Genomic DNA, 19392 nt, shown 5'->3' with positions numbered 1-19392 from the left:
GACTTGAAGGCTCCGTGCTCTTGACTGCTGAAGTCCTAACTCAAAGCCTAGAGAACAGGGTCCCCCGACGACAGGCCCCTCCGAGGATGGCTATGGGCACCTAAACAAGAGGGCAGCTGGGTGCCCATGGCTCTCCATCTGCCCCTCCCCAACACGCCCACGCAAGGGGGAGGCAGGACCCCGCCGGCCACACAGTGGCTCCGAATGGCCCCCGGAGACGTCCCCTCGGGTATGCTGTGCGCAGAACACGCATGACGTCCACAGGCTGCTAATTTTAGTGCTGGTCTGGGGCCAGCCAACAAACCCAATGTTATGAGCACAAACAAAGCAAAATGAACATCGTTAGCAAAGATGAATCTGGAATTGTTACGGCTTCAAAAAAAATAATAAAAGCCGGATGACTTTATCACTCCTATGGCTTTTACTGCTTTCCCAGGAGCAAAAGCAGCGAGTGCTTCCTCGGGACAAACACTAGAAAGGGCACTGCTGGCCTGGCCAGCTGAGCCACTCGGGATTTCCGCTCAGGTCATGATCTCGGGTCCTGAGATGGAGCCTGTGGGCTTCGTGCTGGGGTCTCCCTCTCTCGCTATCCCTGCCCCACACCCCCTCTCTCAATAAATCAATCTTTAAAAAGGAAAAAAAGGCCAGTGGAGACCCGCCTGCAGCGAATCAGGCAGGAACAACCGTGTCCACGTCTCTTGGGACGCCCCAGCAGCCCCACGGACCCGTTCGTACACTTTTTAAATCTCTAAGAATGACATCACGCGGGAAGAACCGTTTGGTCCCCTCCCACTGCTATTTACCGAATTCAGCGTCACCAATGTGTAGGGAAACCAGTCGGGTTTGCCATTACAAGCAGCGAGAGACGCGGAGAGGGAATTAACAAACAAAACCTAAAACCTACAAACTTAACAGTAGCGTTTGCAAAACCCCTACATCAAGGTCCTACCCTTGGTGCCCAGAAGCACCAAAATCGGAAACATTTACCACCTGATGTCTGGGATGTTTATTCTCAACCCAAGTATGTTTGGTCGCTCAAGTGTTTCCTTCCACAGCCATGTTTTCCAGAGCCTCCCACGGGTCCACTTACGGAAGGTGTGGCTGGGCGGGCCGTGCCTGCAGGGCCGCAGCGCACACACTAGGGTCAAAGTGCCCGGGCGGGCTGCGTGTGATTCAGGAGGTAAGTGACATCAGCACGAACTGCTCCTGCATCTTAACCAGTTCAGTTCGTAGGCTTGGAAAACCTTCTCCAGGCAGAATCAGCTCTGCTTATGGTTCTCACCCTCATTCACACAGAATTCCCGGTATAAAGACCCCATTTCCTCTCTCTCAGAACACGCCCACGTCCCCACCTAGGCCCCCGAGCCCCAACGAGGGTCGGCGTGTCCCCACCGTGAGCCCAGGACGCAGGGGGCCCAGCTGACCCGCCCCACCACCCTCTGACCTGCTGCTGCTCCACAAGCTTCCTTCCTCGCGCAGATTCTCTGGAAGCAGAGAGACGGATGGTCTAGAGCGTCAACCGTCCCTGGCAGGCCACCAACACCACCAAATGGGCCTCCTGACACCCCGGATGGCCCACCGCTCAGTTCCACTGACGTCCCCACTTGCCTCCGGGTGAGAAGCAGCCTGTTCTCTGTGCGTGGACCCAGCACCGGCTTCCCAGGCCGTGCCGACCCCTCAGAGGCCCCAGCCGCACACCCTCATCCGTGGCACTCACCGGACACAAGCCGGTGCTTTCAGGGCTCCAGGAGGAAGGCGGGCAGGAGGGGCCTGGAGGAGGTGCCAGGCCCAGGGTCAGCAGCAGCAGAGAGGCCAAGTCTCACTGAGCTGCAGCCCAGTGCAGACAGGGTAACTCTCGGGGCTCCAGAGGGACAGAGAATCCACCAAGAGAGGATGGGTTGAAACACAACCTAAGGTTTGGGATTTGGGAATTTCTGGGCCCGGTGGACCTGAGGCCCCAACAGTGTGTGGTGCTGGAAGCACGACTGCAGGGCCGGGGAGCAGCCGGGCGCAGGGGAGAAGCACTGGTTTGTTCTGCCAAGTGGTTTACTACAGGGCTACTGGGCCGCTCTCAGCATCTCCAGGAGGCTGGAGAACCAGGCAAATTACGAGACATCAGAAACGGCCATGGGGCTTTCTGGCCAAAGTCTCCCCAGTACTCGAAGTGCAAAGGAACAGGAGCTCCTGGGCCTCCCCACAGGACCCCTACCCCGAGGCCGACAGGGAGCAAGCCACATCTAGCTCTCCCCGCACCCATGCAGATGGTCTTACCGCGGATGAGGGGAAAGGAACCGTCTTTCCAAGGAAGGGTACTTCCACGTCCTGCCCAACCCATGGAAGCCACGGACAATGCCCAGAGGGGATCGCAAGGTCTCCAGCCCAAGTTACTAAGGACACTCATGAGCCGCGGCAAACCCACAGGGTTCCTCAGGACACCTGCCCAGTAGCCACGTGTGCCACGGGGGCGGGGACTGAGGCTGCGTCTTGAGAGAGTTCTGTAGGAGGGAGCGGGTCCCAAAGCGCAGGACAAGAGGACGGGTCAGGCTGGGCCCCGGGGTGCGGGAGGTGGGCCAGTGCCCTTTGCAAAGCATAAGACAAAGGGGTCCAGCCTCGCCAGTGTCACACCTCCCCTGTCACACACCGGCTGGCGCTCTGAGGCTCCTCGCGCTGGCCGAGACGTGTGACCTATGACTCCCCAGCTTCACGAGGGAGGGAAAGCCTGACACCCGCCACATCACGCGAACACCTCGAGGACAGTGTGCCCCCGTAAAGCCGGCCACAAAGGGATCAACGCCGTCTGGCCCCACTCAGACTCGCCAAAATCAGAGAGACACAAAGCAGAACAGACGTCAGCTGGGCCGGGGGCGTCGTCTGGAAGGAGAGGGCTCTGCAAGATGGAGAGTCCCCGAGACAGACGTGAGGGGACATGAATGTGCTCAGGGCCGCGGATCTGTATCCCACGAAATGGTCACGGCGCTAAGTTTTACAACAGGTATGTTTTACCAGAATAAAAGGATTGCTGCGTATCTCACTGATCCCTCGGAAACTTTGGGACACAGGTGGTGTCAGCCACCCTCCTGCCACCACGAGCGCCCCACAGCCCATTGTGCATGTCTGCCAAGCAGCCTTCCACAGACACGCGGCGTCACACAGAGGCCCACGGAAGCAGCACAGGACACGCCCCAAAAGTGGCCAGGCCGGGCCCCCACCTCTGCTCCTCTGTCTCTGCATCCCCCATGCCCCGCAGCAGCTTACAGCTGGGGAGTTGGGGGGTGGGGGTCCCCCGCAGGGCTGCCACCACCATGTCAATTGACACAGGACATTAGTTCTCTGGTTGAGATGAGAATGGTCCCCATTAGGGGTCAGGGCTCCTGTGGGACATGGCAGGCCTCGGGGGGGAAGGGGAGGAAGGGAGCCCGGGGGACAGGGGTGCAGGGGAGGGGCGACCCCACAAGGCTGCCTCCTCCCTCCGTCTGCGCCGGCCGCCCGGGCAGAAACTTTTCGCCCGCATTCCTGGCTCCTCCGGATGGGGGACTCCCAGACTAGTGTCTGGTTTCATTCCATCCTTATCAACAGTTAGCTGTCGGGGAAGATTAAATGGCCAGAAAGTGATCTTCCCACACAGTAAGCAGGGAAGGAACTTTCCGTTCTGCCTGAGACGGCTGGAACCTGAGAAGCCAAACGAGAAATAAACCGAGATCTGCCTCCAGAAGACAGACACGACGGCACCTCAGGAATCCTGTGGATCGTCCCACGTGGGCCGAGCGGTTTCCTTTTATTTAAATACGTTCAGTAACACGGATCCTTGCCCCCACAAGAACCGCGACGTTTTTAAAAGTCTCCATTTCACAAAAACCGGCTTTAAGCAGAGCGTGACGCAGCCAGGCCTCGAACCACCGCACGTCCCCTGAAAGTCAAGGAACCCGCCTCGGCCCTCACCCCTCTGCGCGCCAACCACGCGCCCGAACAAGCCCGGTCCGAGGTCAGCTCCTGCGCGGAGTTCGGGGGCGCCTGCAGGAAGAAAACCCACTCCTGAGACGGCGAAGACGCCGCCCTGGGGAGTGTGCACGCGACGCTGAGCCCCCACACCGGCCTCGGGAATCGCCTGCCACGGCCCGACGGACGGAGGGAGGGTGGGATGCCGGCTGATTTCTCTCCAGCCAGAGGCCGCATGTCCGAAATGGGTCCCGGCCCCAGCCGGACCCCAGGCGGGGCCATGAAAAGGGGCTCCGGGGAGAAGGTGTGGGGCGTGTGACCGGCAGCTAATGGCAGAGCCTGTCACCCGACAAGGAACGGGCTGCGGCTCTGGGCCTGGCCCTGCGTACTGCTCACTCCCCCGCACTTGAGATTGGCCCAACTGGGGGGGCCTCCCTGAGCCTCCTAGGGTTTCCTCGGTGGTGATGCAAGAGGGGAAAAGACCCTGCCCTGGAGACAGGCCGGCCCTCCCAACCCATCTGGGACAGGGGGTTACACATCCTGCCTCCCCGTCACCATGGGGGGGAGAAAGGAAACCACCTAGACCCAGGAGGGCTGCAGGGAGCCAGCCCTCATGCCATGCCCAGGTAAGCCCAACCACGAGCGGAGGAGCTCATCCGTCTCTGCAGGGAGCAGGGGGAGACTTAATGAGGCTGCTCTTGACCTGTGGGGACACTGTGTACTCCTGGGGAGCGACTGGCAAGGTTTTCTGGGAAGCAGAACCCGATGCAGGACTTCGGGGAGAGCCCAGCTCTAAGTGTGGGAAGGAAACGGAGAGAGCACTTGCAAGCGAATTCCAGCGGTGCCTGACTGCTCTCATCCGGGCTCTTGACTTCCCAGCAAGAGGTCTCATGTGATACACAGGGTGCCAGCTCTCCGGACTCCGGTATGCATGCTGCCCCCTCACCAGGCCACCATGGGCCGGGCGGCGCCCCCTCCACCTTCGTGACTGCCGCTCCTGGGGGTGGGCCGGTCTGAAGGACGGACGTAGGCGCCTGCCTGTCTGCTCCCGTCCCCCCAGAAGTTAAATCCCACTTCACACCTTGGGCGCCCTCCCACCTCCTGGAGACAGCATTCTCCGTAAACGCAAGCCGGAGCTCAGGAAAGCCGGACTTCCAACGGAAGGAAAACCCATGACTGCGGGGCCAGGCCACGGCGTGTCGCGAGTTCGGGGGAGCCAGTCTTTGCTTCCGTCTCATGGCAGGGCTGGAATTCGGCCCAACCCACAGTCCTGCCCTCTGCACTTTCGCTCTGAACTCGTAACTTAGGACCCTCTCCCTACTTCAGGTCGCACAGCTTGACGGCAAATACTAAGTCACAGAGAACGGGAGCCTCTCTGCTTTAGGAAGGACACAGAGAAGAATGGGTGAGGCCGCAGGGAGCCCGGGGCAAGCCACACCTGCAGCAGGCTAGAGGGCTGGGGCTGCCAACCGCTGCGGCCAGAGGCAGGAGCAGGGCTCAGGCACCGGGAAGGAAAGGCGCACCCAACAGGAAGCACCGTCATCCCAGCTGGCCGTGTCCTTGCTCGCAGATCCCAGCGACCGGCACAGGGACTGGTCACCTGTCACGTCACTTCTCCTTCCCTCAAATACGAAACACGCGAAGCCCCGTCCAACGTCACTAGACAAGCGACGTCTGACCCCGGTGCCCCTGTCTTCAGGCCCCAGCATGGCCTACCGGCTGGCTCCGGCCTAACCACAGCCCCTGCATCCAACCACTGTGTGGAATCGCCACCAGGTTCGCAGAGAGACGGGAGCCAAGCGGCAGGAGGGACCCGGGTCCCCTCCAGGGAGCCTCGGGGCAGAGCGGAGCAGCAGCATCGTGTGATTTGTCCCGCCACAGCAGCGTCGGGTTTCATCATTTCAGTATCTGCCGCACGGCGGAACCGCCCCCCCCCCGCCCCCGCACTGTCCAGTCACCTGTGAGCAGCCCCGCCTCACTGTCCTGCTGCTGAACGTCTACCAGGTGGGGCTCCCACCCACAGAGGACCAACACCCCATGCAGAGCGAGGGGTTGGAGCCGCAGGCCCAGGGAGGTCACACATCCCCCCCCCACAGATGCAGGGCCTTGCCGCCACAGCGGGGGTCCTGCCCTCAGGCGCCACCATTGTCACTGTTAGGGCCACAGCACCGCGGCGCTCCCTCTCCCTCGCTTCCATCATCAGCGAGCCCAGGGGGACTGCCAGGGGCTGGCAGGAGCCCCAAACTGCAGGACGGCCCAAATCCGGAAACAGGTTGGAGCCATACGGGTGACATAAGGAGACCATCGCCACCGACTTGGTCGGTGCTTGGTCGGAGCTTGGAGCTCCCTGACCTCTAGAGTTTACAAGGTCAAAGGCCACCTCCGGCCTCTGGGGTGCAGATCAAAATCTATCCGAGAAGCTGCCTTTGCAGAAGGGCCCGGGGACCAGAGACCTGACTTCCATGTCACACGCTGCATCACAACAGAGAAACGGCCTCAAAAACCTGGTCAAAGGATCATGGATGGCAGATTTCACCCCAGCCCGCCATGCGGCCGACACCGGCACGCAGCAGGAAGGCACAGGCGGGCCCGAGCATGTCGCAGCCTCACTTCAGCCCACACTCCCGGGGACGGGAGGGCTGAGGGCCAGGAAGCAGTCCGGGGGCCTCGTGACAGGTGCGCCTGCGCGGAGCCCTCCTGGGGCGGCCCGGGACCCTCCCCCACCCCATCACGCATCCGAACCCTGACTGGTGGCGAGCACCCTGGCTCCGGAGCCCGGCCCTCGGCCAGGCCCACCGGAAGAATGAAGAAAAGCAGAAGTGGATATTCACCATCTGGGCAGGAGAGAAGGCATCCCCTGAGCTGCAGGGACTGGCCATGGCAGTGGGGACAGGACAGCTCGGTGCTGCATGCAGCCCTCGGGGCACAGGCCACACTCCAGGGAGGAGCACAAGACGCCCTCCCTCAGACTAGGGACGGGAGGGCAAGAAACTGAACAAAACCAACGGCAACCCATTTTATTTTTAATGAAGCGTGAGGGTGCAAAGGAAAAGCAATTAGCTCTCTCTTCACGTTTACTTCTTCACCTGCCAAACGGGGCTCTGGCCAACGCAGCACGCGGTGTGGTTTTTTAATGAGACAAACCACGGTATAATTACTCAGTTTTATGGCTAAATCTCTTGTTAATAAACTCGGTACTAAGGAGAGGGACCTGCAGCTGTTCCCTAAAAAGAAACAGAACAAACTCATGAAATCAAAAAATGACTCTGATTTAAGAAGAGAAGAAAAATCTAGCAGGTGTGGCCGAAGGAACAGGACATCGGTTCTCACAGAAGCAAGCATCTGAGAGCTGTTCGTAGACGTACTTTTACGTTTAACTGCTCCACGTCTCAGTCTGTCAGACAGTGAGAGACACGATGTTACAGACGAGCCAGAAACGGAGGACGTGCTCCACCCGGCCGGTCAGCAGAACTGAGCTTCTGGAAGAAAACGTCCATCCAGCCCTTTAACCCCTGCTTGTCCCAAACTCTGGAAACAGCACATGACTCCATGCGGCTCAGCGCGCCCGTGCGGAGGAGCGGTGTGCCGCGAGGGCAGTGCCATGGACACCGACTTTCAGGACAGCCTGTCCCCTGAAAGGGTCCCTTCCCGACCCCATGTCGGCGACACGCTCAGGCAAGCAGCGGGAGCAGCACAGCCGTCGCATGACACTGGTCCGAGAGCCAATGGCGAGGAGAGGCTCCCATCACGTGCTATTTAAATACAAAACACCACCTGCTCCGTGGGTCTGTCCCGCTAAGATTTAATCAGAGCTTGAGTTTCAACAAGGCTCTGCTGACCCCGCGGTGGTCTATCCCACTGAGAATGTCCCCAAGCAGCCAGACGCCACCGCACATACCACAAAGCTGTGACTCGGGCTCCGTTTCCGACAAAAGGGCTTGGACGTGCCCGGTGCGCGCGGTGTGACTGCCGGCAATCGCGCACCAGAAAGGGCAGAAGGTGCTGAATTTCACGTTCCATGTGTTTTACCACAACGAAAAAAACTGCCCATAAACCTACCTATTGCCCATTTGTCCAATAAACCAATAGTCTGTTATAACATTAAAAATCACCCTAAATGGGGCACCTGGGTGGCTCAGTGGGTTAAGCCTCTGCCTTCGGCTCAGGTCGTGATCCCAGGGTCTTGGGATCGAGTCCCGCATTGGGCTCTCTGCTCAGCGGGGAGCCTGCTTCCTCCTCTCTCTCTCTCTCTCTCTCTCTCTCTGCCTACCTGTGATCTCTGTCTGTCAAATAAATAAATAAAATCTTTAAAAAAAAAAATCACCCTAACTTACCAATTATGTAGCACGTTCCTCATTTTGCCACGTAATCTGTGGGAAACTAAGCACCTCGTCAGAAGCAGCACACGTCACGTCGTCCACGTTTCAGGCCATGACATCAGCAGCAGCAGGCGCACAGGTGGCCTCCGTCCACCCCCGAGGCCCAGCCTCGGCCTCACGGCACGTGGAGGCCGCCCCAACCTTCTTCAGCAGCGCCCCGTCCCGACCCTCCCGCGCACGGTTCACAGTCCTCTGCGGCTCCTCCTGGCCCCGTGCACGCCACCCGCCGCGCACATGCAGCCTCCGGGACGGCTTCCTGCTGAAGCCTCAGTGCATACAGCAGGCGCCCAGTATGCGCTCCGCACACCCCAGACTTTTCCTTACGAGAACCGCCCTGGGCCGCCCCCCACGACTCCTCCAGGGCCGCGAGCTCGCCTAGTTGACTCTGTCGACGTCAGACAAAACGCGAACCAGCGCGGGGACAGCAGGAGTGGGCGAGAGAGGCAGCCCCACGCCCACCGCACTCGCCGCTCTCGGGCACCCCAACGTTACTGGGGGACGAGGCACAGGCGCCACACGGTTCTCCCATCTCTTCAGGGCTCGTCTACGCTCGTCAGACTCCACGTGACGCTCACACGTTTTTACAGAGAAACGGGCACTGCCTGCGGTGATCTGTCTGTCCGTCTCAGTCGGGCTCTGACTCAGCCTCACAGCACACGTCCTCCGGACCAGTGATCATCAGTAACTTTATTCTATGTAACAATTTTAAATTAATTCCGTGATATTAAAACTTGGGTTTTAGTGGCAAATTTCTGAAATCTTGAAAACTCACACAGGAATCTAGATGATATCCTAGTGGCAGAACCTGTGTCCCTAATCCTTGGCTGAAATAGGCTGGAGGAAATCCTCTTTCCTCAGGAGGAGGGAGATGACGTAACGCCGTGTGGGGCGGCCGCCCCTCCTCAGCCTGCCCGTCCAGGCCACTCCGGCACGCAGGAGGGACGGGAGCCTCCGGATCGTCCGGGCCCAGAGAGGCTGGAGGAGAACTCCGGGCCGGCTTCGAACACTGACACAGACTTGTGGCTCCTCTTACCAACGGGACCACTTGGCCTGAACCATCCGCGAAGCCAGTGGCACGAGCTCTCGTGACGGTCGTCAGAGGCCGGCCTCACTCCTGACCCGAAGACAACCGTGCTTCGGGGCACGTCCGCTCCGTGCGCAAATCCCGGATGAAGGAAGACCGGGCAGGGCTGGAGAAGCACCCGCCGCGGAGAGAGACAGCAGCAGGGTCGGGAGCTGGGCCACCAGCGTGAGCGCCCCCGACCGCATCGGGGTCGTGTGTGCACAGGCGGCCTCGGCGGGAGCACACGCCCTACTCTGCGAGCTAGGAAGTCAGGTTGCGTGTCCAACACTCACGTTCCAGACCCGCCAAAGGCACGGTGCCACACTATCCAGAGGCCAGAAGTCTGCCAGTGCCACTCCACCGACCGGAGGCACCAGGTCACGACGCTCCGGCCGGGGCAGACACGTCCAATCCAGTTATGTGCCGAACACCGAGACATCTGTCCCGTCCCCGGGCCAGACGCTGTGCACTGGGATTATAGTACAAACCCAGGACAGCGCCTTGTAGCCTGTCTCAGCACTGGCCGCCACGCTCCTGCCAGCCTCCCGCAGCAGCGGCCCAGAGACACACAGACATGCTGCACCCTCGGGCCGATCGGTGATGGAAGCAGGCTCTACTATAGCCACGAAGGGACCAGGTGCCAAAGTCTGTGCCACAATTTTAAAGAATAGCCCAATCCCACTAAATATCTAGTTCCACCTCTCCAGATTTTGTGGAACATTCACTTCTGTGTTTTCGACAGAACCGCAAGCAAACTTCATGGGCTTTTCCTCTCGGACGCTCACATCTGGTTGGGTGTTTACGGCCTGAACGGGGCCAGCTCCCAGCGTACGGCCCCGGACTGCACAGCGCCTCTCCCAAACTCATACACTCAAGCCCTAACCGCCAGCAGGACGGTACCTGGAGGGGGGCCATCTGCACTCTCCCCCCAGAACCTCCAGCACATGAGCAAAGGCCCCGTGAGGCCACGGCAGGACGGCGGCCGTCCGCAGGCCAGGAAGATGCTCTCACCAGAAGCCGGATGTGCCGGCTCCTTGACCTTGGACTGTCTGTTACTGTGGCCTGGCCTGACTGAGACGCACTCAGGCCGCACATGTCTCCCTTCATGTCTTAAATGCTAGCATTTAAAATCAACACCCAAGTTCACGGACTCTGTAACGAGCACCTTAAACAACATGTGAGCCTCCCGGGAAACGATTCCTCCCAGACCACACTCTCAGCATCGATTTCCTTGACCCTCCGGCCCGTATGTTAGGATCACGGTCCAGAAACCCACTGGCCACTGACCTCAGCTCATGAGACACAGGAAGAAAGGTGCCGAGAGAGGAGGAAGCCCACTTGAGAGACGAGAGCACAGGGTGCAAACCCAACAAAGAGCACGGGGTCTCGTGGAGGCTGTGCCGCCCGCTCCGACAGCCCCCGCTCACTCCCTGTACACACATGGTGGCGGGGGAGCGTGAGGGGCCCCCGGTGACCGTGCCATCGAGCAACAGCCTGGACGGGCACCGGCTCCCGCATGGCCCTCGGCCACAGAAGGCTTCCGAGAAGAATCGGGAGCATTCAGGGCAAAGGGAGGCAGGTGTGTCCCTGCACCTTCCCGGGCACACGGTGTTCCCGGGACCGGCTTGATAACCACGAGCCACGTCAACAGCCGTCCACCGCCCCCATCCTCCAGGGACGGCTCAGGAGGGGTCCTGAGACACGACAGATTCCAAAAGCAGGTGCTTCTGGAAGGAAAAGGCGCCTTCAACCGGAGCCCGAGGCAGGGGCTGCACAGGGCACGTTGGGAATGAGACCTTCCGGCTCTGCTCCATCTCCCAGGGGCGAGAAAGCATTCGAAATGCAGCTCCGGGGTCAACGGAAACTGCGGACCACCTGGCTTTACACCAGATGCTACCCGCCCTTCCTTCCCCGTCTCCCTAATTCTCGCTGCCCCCAGCTCCAGGCACAGTGGGTACTCCCGCCCGCATTCCAGAACATCCCGTCCCTAGATAAGCAAGCAGGCCTTTCCTACGCAGCTCCGTTTACACGCGTCGCCCAAGAAATGTGCGTCTGTGCGTGTCCTGAAGAGCAAAGCACAGGGCCGAGGGTAACGGTGAGAAGGCGGACCAGGGAGGGGTCGAAGCAGGTCATGGCCACAAACCAGCTTCACCAGACTGCAGGTCAGGGCACCTAGAATGCTCCTAGCCTCAAGCTCACAAGTTCATAGACTTGTGCCCTCCTGACCTCTCGCAAAGAGCACAGCTCGCCCCAGTTTTCCCAAATGCATCTTGGGCAGGAAAAAGCAGGTCCACGCAGGTGCACCGGGGGGTAAATTCACCAACAAAATAAAAGGTCAAGGTACTTCTGTGAAGCGATCCCCCAGCGAAGTAAGCAGAGAGGCCGGTCCTCGCTGTTGTTCTGGGACCCGGGCCAATGGCTCACCTTGACCCCTTCGCCCGACGCAGACACAGCGGATGGGGTTGCTTCTTGTGCAGAGTGAACGGAGCGCCCCTTCTCGGAGTGGTTGGGACTGTTCCCTCCTGGCAAGGGTAGCCAGATGTCCCACCTGCTTCTGGGAGGAGCTGGCCCACCGTCCTGTCTCTGTGTCTGTCTGTCTCTGTCTCTCTATCTCCCTCTTCCTGTCTCTCCCTCTCTGTCTCTGTTCCTGTCTGTTCCTCTCTCTTCCCCTCTCTCCCTCCATCTCTCTCTCTCTACCTTCCAATCTCTGTCTGTCTCTCTCCCTCCCTCCTTCCATCTCTGTCTCAGTTTCTCTGTCCTGTCTCTCTTCGTTTTTCTCTCCCTCCATCTCTCACCTTTCCTCCTTCTGTCTCTATCTCTCCCTGTCTCTGTCTCCCTCCATCTCTCTTGGTAGCTGTCCTGGCTACTCCCAGCCGGGGACAGGGACGGAGGGTGGGCACGAGCAGACCAGGGGCATAGATGCCCGGTCTGTCAGGCTGCGCCTTCTTCCCATCCCTGGGACACACACGTTACTGGTCTTTGGCCAAAGAGTCTTTTTCACAAGTAACAAACCTTCTCTTGAAAGTCCTGCCTCGTCTTTCAAACCAGGGAAAAGATCTTTCTTCATTGCCTTTCTGAGCCGGGAAAACATTCTGAGCCGCGCAGCCCCGAGAAGCGAGGAGCTGTTACCGGCAGGAAATGAGCTGCTTCCCGCCGCCTGGACGGAGCTCTGGGAGAGGGTGTGAGGACGGGGCTGCCCCAGGGCCACGCGCTGGGAGTGCGGTCCAGGAGGAATCGTTCTCAGGAAGGGTTCACGCGTTGTTTGCTCTAAGGTGCTCATTACAGGGTCGGTGAACTTGGGTGTTGACTGTAAGATGGAGCATTTAAGACACAAAGGCCAGAGGCTCAGTGCAGGTGACAACGGGAGAAGCCGCGGGAGGAAACCAAAAATCCCAGCTGACCCTTGGCCTCCGTGCTGGGCCCCCTCCCGGCCCCGCACTCCAGCAGGGGGGCGCCTGTTGCCCTCAGGCGGGGGCCAAGGCCTCCCTCCAGGGAGTAAACCAGGGTGTCCCGCGTGTCCGGGGACTAGGTTGGGGGCTGTGAGCGAGGCAGGCACACCCGGGGGGACAGTGAGGGAAGTCAGGGAACCCAAGAAACAGCAGGGCCTCAGGAGAGCCGACATGCTCCTGGCAGGGGACAGAGGGGCCATGGGACAGCATGCAGCCCCCGGCCAGGGGTCACTCAGCGGGCAGCTGTGGTGGGGGGGGTAGCAACCCAGGAGGGCGGGCCAGACCGTGCTGAAGAAGAGGGGAGGTGTGGACGTCATGCGCGTTCACACGCACTTCTGAAGCCACCGAGTGCCTGTGTCCTTGGACGAGGGTTCTGAATCTTAACTAAGGCAGACACTCCTTCAAGAATCTAACAAAAATTGGGAAACCCAATTATTTTGCCCCGAAACAAAAACCATTTATGCTGTTTGAAGGGAGCCGGGTCCCACCAGTGACCAGGTAAGAGTGGTATCCATCCAGCTCCGACAGCGGCCCCGTGGCGGGTCCCTCCTCCCAGGGCCCCAGGGTCCAGCCAACAGAGGCAAGAAGGGGATCCCAAGCCAGGGACCCATGCACCCCAGGACCTGCTGCGACCCACAGGGGAGCGCTGTTCCGGGATGCAGGGAAACCTTCATGCAGAAGCCACTAAGCCTGTCCCATGGACCCACCAGGGGCCACAGCCCTGAGGACCCAACATTCCCCACTGTGGTGCTGACTGTGCGATGGGTTGGGCCCAATGCCTGCTGCTCCCACACGGCGATGATGCTGGTTAATGTACCAAGGAAGGAGAATCCAGAAGTCTGAAATCACGTGAGCCATGTGTTAAGAGACTGTCATCAATCACTTATGATCCCCGGAAGCTCCCTTGGAAGCATCCGGGGCGAATTCTGCCACGCCCTTCTCCCAGCCCCCACACAAGGAGGAATCCCCCAGACAGATGTTTCCAGAGGGACCACCCTGTGCCAAGAACTGGTCCAGGTGCGTGGCGGGCAGCTGAGAGGCTGCGTGGACGTGGACGGGGTGCCTGGGGCTCCTCCGGGCAGAGGTGTGCCCGGAGGAGAGAGGGCGCCAGCGCAGAGCCCCGCGGGGACCAAGAAGGTCCAGCGGCAGGCGGGAAGGCCATGGGGCTGCCGTGTGGCCCCTCTGCCTGGACACGGCCAGGTCCCCCAGCCCCGGCCCCACATGTATTCCTGTGTTTGGCTTCCTGCCGCTGCCGCCCCTACCACCACCTAAAGGGAGCGCCCCGGGGACTGGGCCTGGCTGTGCTGGGCTTGGGGAAGAATCGGTGTGCGCACAAGGCACTGGCTGGTGTGTGCCGGGAGGATGTGAAGGACTCCAAGGGCCTCCAGGGTGATGGAGATGGTGATGAGCCCCCCCCCCCAGCAAGTACGAGAAGAGACACGTTGGCACGAGGGCAAAGTTCGGCTGCGAAGGAGGCAGAGAAACGGAATCGGGAAAAGTCTGCAGCTTGAGAACAGGCTCTGAGCAGGGCCGGCCACCGGCACAGGGTCTCAGGAGGGACACAGATGATCCAGGAGGAAGGAGGAGACGTGGGGTCCCAAACCACAGGGAGACGAGGGCAGACGAGGCAGGTCAGGCGAGCTGCCTGGAGGAGGAGGCATCCTATCTGGTGACTATGTTCCCTCCAGGAAGCCCAGGGCAAGGTCTCGACAGTCCACGTGACGGGGCCTGAAGGCCTGAGCGGCACCGGGCTGTGAGCAGCGGGGGCCGTGGGCATTCCCAGCGGGACACGCGAGCCCGTGCAGGGAGGAGCCCTCATCGCCCCGGTCCCCCACAAGAAGCCGAGGGTGTCAGCCAGCGCACCAGGGGCTCACAGAGGGGAGGCAGCTGGGACTTCTGACCTCCACCAGCCACTACTGTGTGTCCCCGCGGTGCCAGCAGGTGAGCGAAAGCAGCAGCAACCCTTGCTCGCGCGGCCGGACCCTAACACTGCCAGAACTGGCCTCCCTGACTCCCGCGGACAAGAGCATTTCTGCCCACACTTGCCCCGGTCAGAAAAGCTTTTAGGAGTCTGGGTCTTAGGGCCCCAACTGTCTTTTATCAAGCCTGTTTCTGTGGGAGCACACAGCCGAGCGCCGGGTCCGTCTGCGTTCAGGGTGTAGCCCGGGGCCTCCTGCGGCATTTGCGGGCGGAGCCAACACGGTTCTCACCACCGCAAGTGGAGACGGCGCGCTCACCCCCTGAAACCCAACAGACTGTAGCAAAACAGGGCACAGAAACTGCTTGTCCGCACCGTGGTTAAGCCGGCCCTGCGGCTCGGAGAACAGCATCCCACGGGGCTTGCTGCCGGCAGCGGAGCTGCTCCGGGGCGCGTGGGAGCAGAGCAGGGAGTTCGCTCCGGGCCGGAGTGCGGAGGGGAGACAGAGACCAGGCAGATTGCCTGCAAGTGTGCGGGAACCCGGGGGCCGAGGACCGGTGCGTGGCGCGCTGGCTCCCGTCCACACGCGGCCAGGCCAGGCCTCGCACAATGCCAGGCTCGCGGCCTCCTGCACCTGCAAGCCCGGCGGGAGAAGCCTCCCCTGTGGGGTTAGGCAGGGTTGGGGGAGGGGCTCCTAGCTCTGCAGCGTTAGTTCTCCTACAGGGACTGGAAGGACCGAGTGGAAGGAGCGTCTGCCCCGTGGACAGGCCGCCTCCCCGGGAGCGCAGACTGGCCCAGACAGAGACAGCTGGGCTTTCTAGAAGGCTTACAGCGCTCAAAGACAGCTGTGCTTAAAGTTCTCCGGGGACCCCAAATATTTACTTTTCCCTGACAAAGAAAGCCCTAATGTCACAGCTTGTTCCAGAAAGAGGACCCACCTAGCAAGGAGTGCCTGCGCATTCTCCAGAAGTTTACCGTGTCAAATGTAAGAATCCTAGAAAGCAAAAAGTGTGAGAAACGGGTGGAGATGCAGGGGCAGCACAGCAGCACGAGCAACCGGACGCAAACCGCAGACACGGAACAAGATGCAGTTCAGACCCACAGACCTGCCGAGCCGGGTCTCCCGACCGGGCCGCCTGGAAGGGAAGGAGGAGGCCAGTGTCCTGCCGGCGCCGTTATCCCGGCCTGGGATGCGCACGCGTGAGCACATACATGGACAGACGCTGCCTATGGCCTGGCCTGCGCTCAGGAGTGGGGCGCCCGGGCCACCCCGCCCGGGGACTGACTCGTGCTAACGGCTCGCGGTGACCAGAGCAGCTCCTGAGAGCCAGGCCGCGCTCCAAGCTCCCACCGCACCCCTCAGGGAGCCTCTCCACAGCTGGTCTTGGACGGGACCACAGAGGCGGGCCTGCCCACGGTCCCACAGCTTGCCCCGCGGGCCAGTCAGGCACCCACAGAGCCCGCGGGGACCCGCGAGGCTGCACAGGCTTCTCCCAGAAGTGAAGGCCCCTGAACCCAGGTGCCCCCCCACCTATAAGGAGGAAAGAGAACTACCTCTCCATCTGCTTCGTTAAGTCAGAAGCATCTGTAAACGGGTCCAACTACCTTGTGACCCATACATCACCTGACGGTACACAAGCACCGGCCGCGTGTGCGCACAGCTCACCCCTGCACGGCTTCCGTCCGTCCACAGCACCAGGAACATGTGCTCCGCGGTCTACACAGTAGGACCACGACAGACTTCTCCCATCCATGCGCCTGTTCTCTCTCTCTCTCTCTGGAGTCTGCCAGACTGAAATATCTTCAGCGATGCTCTCAAGGACTCCTTTACCTTCTGGCAACGCTCACACCTCAGAAGGAGCTGAGACGTTTTCTCTGCCCCGGCAACACAGCGGGTGAGCACTGGCAGAGAACGGGGGGCAAGCTCTTGTTTGTTCTCGTAAAGTCAAAGGGAAACCACGACGACCGACGGATGTACTCAGCTCCAGGCTCTGCCTCTCCTTCGAGAAAAACGTAATATAATTTGGTCCTACATGATGACGAACCCCGACAGAACCTGACGCTTCCTGGAAAAACTCAGATTAGCTCAACAGCACAAACAGCTTAGTATCATGGAAATGGACGGTTCTGTATGCGACTGCGCTGAAACCCTCGAGCACCCAGACTGAAAAAATAAAAAAAATGTGGAATGGAGAAGAGGAATACTAGTGAGTGACCTATAGCCCGTGTTCCAGGAACGGCAGCAGACAGCGTCCGCGCCTGGCAAAGTTCCGTAAGCAACAGCTACCACTTTGGTCTGACAGAAAACATCACCTCGTAAGCCTCATGACACAGCGAAGGGACCTTTAACGTACCAACCGCGAGACACTTACATAAACCAATACGACATGGAACAGCTGAGGGCCTGGAGGAAAGGCATGTGTCTGCCCCACTCCTGGGACAAAGGGTCCAGAACCAGGGGGGCGGTCAGACCCACTGGGCAGTGAGCGGCCGCCCGGTCGGAGGACGCCGTGGGTCAGAGGGGACCACCCACCCTCTCTCCATCTCTCCTGGAGGCAGACTGCACGTCCCCCTCGCCACGCAACCCTCCCTTTTATCAAGACTTGGAAGGGAACGGAAATTAACTGCGGAACCCTGGGCACAGGTTAAATAACTAGCTGCACCGGTTCTCGTTTCCCTTTGGGGACAGGGGCAGGGGCATAACCGGCCGAGGGGCAGCTGGGAAGACAGCGTCCCTGCCCGACAAAGCGTTTCTCCTACCCACGGTCACTGGGATGGGGCTTTCTCGAACTTCCCACCCTGCAGAAACAAACGTGTCCTCTGACACTGACATTCACTCCACAGGGTGGACTCTGGGGAATCACGGAGCTTTCACCGGGCGGCCCTGCCCCACCCCTTCTTCTCTCCGCTGCAAGGTCAGGCGCCTGACCTGCCCCAGGGAGCCGGGACGTGGGGGAGGGGGGCACAGTCACCCTGACCCTAGTCTTCTGCTGAGGGAGTCAGCACGGGGGGGCGGGACCTTGGCGGTGCCATCCACGAAGGCCCCACGGAAGATCCGGGCCGGGGCCTCCTCCTCAGCGAGCTCACAAACAGGAAAGTGTGTCCGAGACAATCCTACGAGGGAAAAAGCCCCCGGTTCCCACAGTGATGCCCCGCACACGCGGGCCGGCGGCTCGTCCAAGCCGTGCGCGACCGCGGACCGCCGTCGGCCGAACAAGGCGCCTTTGTGGAGCCGGTGGCAGGAAACACCACCCTCCGGACAGCGCTCTTTCTCTCGGGCGCACACGCCCTCCGGCACCGGTGCCAGGGCCACGGCCGCGCGCAGTCCCCTCGCTCCGGGGTCGGGAACACCCGCTTTGCCCTCCGAGCCCGAGCTGAGCCCCGCACCGCGCCCCGCGAGCGCGGACTCCAGACGGCGCGCACAGCCGCGGCCTCCGCTCCGATTGGTCACTTCCCGGCAAGCGGTGCCAAACTTCACTTGCGGGTCCCCGGCGCTGTCACACGGACCCGGCGAAGGGGAGCTTCTCCGCGCGGCCGCGCTCTGCCGTCCCGCCCGCCCGTCCCTTCGCAGCCGGCGCCGGGCAGCCCCCTCCCCACGGGTCGCGGGGGGCGCGCGGGCCGGAGCAGGTGGACGGGCGCCCGGGCCCCGCCGCCGCACACCCGAGGTGCGCCCTCCGCGAGCCTCCCCGGCGCCCTGCCCGCGCCCCGAGCTGCGCAAGCCCCCGGGACCCCGGCCCCGGTCGCACAGGGGGGGCGCGCGCGGCGGGTCCGACCCCGGGGCCCGTCCCCTCCCCCCCGCCGCGGGCCGGACTCACGTATCGGTGCACGAGCGTCCGCACCCGGCCGCAGTCCATGGCTCCTCCGGCCGCGCCCGCCCGCGCTCAGCGCCCCCGCGCCCGGCTCGGCGCGCCCATGGGCCCCGGCCCCAATGCGGCCGCGCGCCCCCGACCCGGTCACGGCCTGGGCGCGCCGGGCACTGCGGGGGGCGGCCGCGGCCCCTCCGCGCTCATGCCCGGCCCGGCCCGCGGAGGTGGCTGCTGGGCAGGGGTGGGCGGCTCGGGGCCCGGACTGCCGGCAGGGGCTGCGGGCGGGGAGCGCGGAGGTGCGGGCGGTCCGCTCGGCTGCTCGGCTCGCCGCTCCTCTGCTCGCCTCTGCGCCTGGCTCCTCCTCTCCCGGGCTCCGCCCCTCCCGCCCCTGCCCTCCGCCCCCCTCAGCCCTGCCTCTGGCCGCCGGGCCCGGCGCGCACGTCACGGGCGCCAGTGAGCATGCGCCCCGCGCCCGCCGCCCCCGCCCCTGCCCGCCACGCCCGCCCTCGCTCACCGCGCGCGCGCGGGGCCCGCCCTCCGCGTCCCAGTGCCCCGCCGCCCCGGCGCGGGGACGGACTGAGGGCTCTGGGCTGGAGGGGAGGGGGGCGGGGACGACTCCCTGTTGCTTCCGCCTCCCAGGGCCTGGCCTGCGGCCCGGTGCGCACCGCGGGAAGGAGCCTCGGCCTGCTCCGCCCCGGCCCGACTCCCGCCCGAAACTTCGGTCTCGCTCCGGAAGGCCGGAGGGCGGGCGCCAGGTCGCCGGAGGCGTGGAGGGCGCCGTGGGGTCGGGCAGAGACCCGCTGCCCGGGTCTGGGTGGCGCGCTGGGGCCCAACCGGTCCC

General features: G+C 61.9%; 1 protein-coding gene across 9 annotated transcripts in view; it reads right to left on the bottom strand.

Moving 5' to 3' along the window:
- Positions 1-18898, bottom strand: part of ATP11A (ATPase phospholipid transporting 11A) — a 114153-nt gene extending 95255 nt beyond the window's left edge. For all 9 annotated transcript variants that reach the window (XM_047720447.1, XM_047720451.1, XM_047720448.1 and 6 more), the window contains exon 1: positions 18561-18898. In XM_047720447.1, coding sequence (XP_047576403.1) covers positions 18561-18599 — 39 coding nt within the window. In that variant the 5' untranslated portion in view covers positions 18600-18898. The remainder of the gene's footprint in view (positions 1-18560) is intronic.
- Between the last annotated feature and the right edge of the window lie 494 nt (positions 18899-19392).

Source organism: Lutra lutra, chromosome 3, assembly GCF_902655055.1.
Source record: "Lutra lutra chromosome 3, mLutLut1.2, whole genome shotgun sequence".
Classification (NCBI taxonomy): Eukaryota; Metazoa; Chordata; class Mammalia; order Carnivora; family Mustelidae; genus Lutra; species Lutra lutra.
The sequence above is the reverse complement of the archived record's forward strand: the minus strand, read 5'-3'. Positions and strand labels throughout refer to the sequence as shown.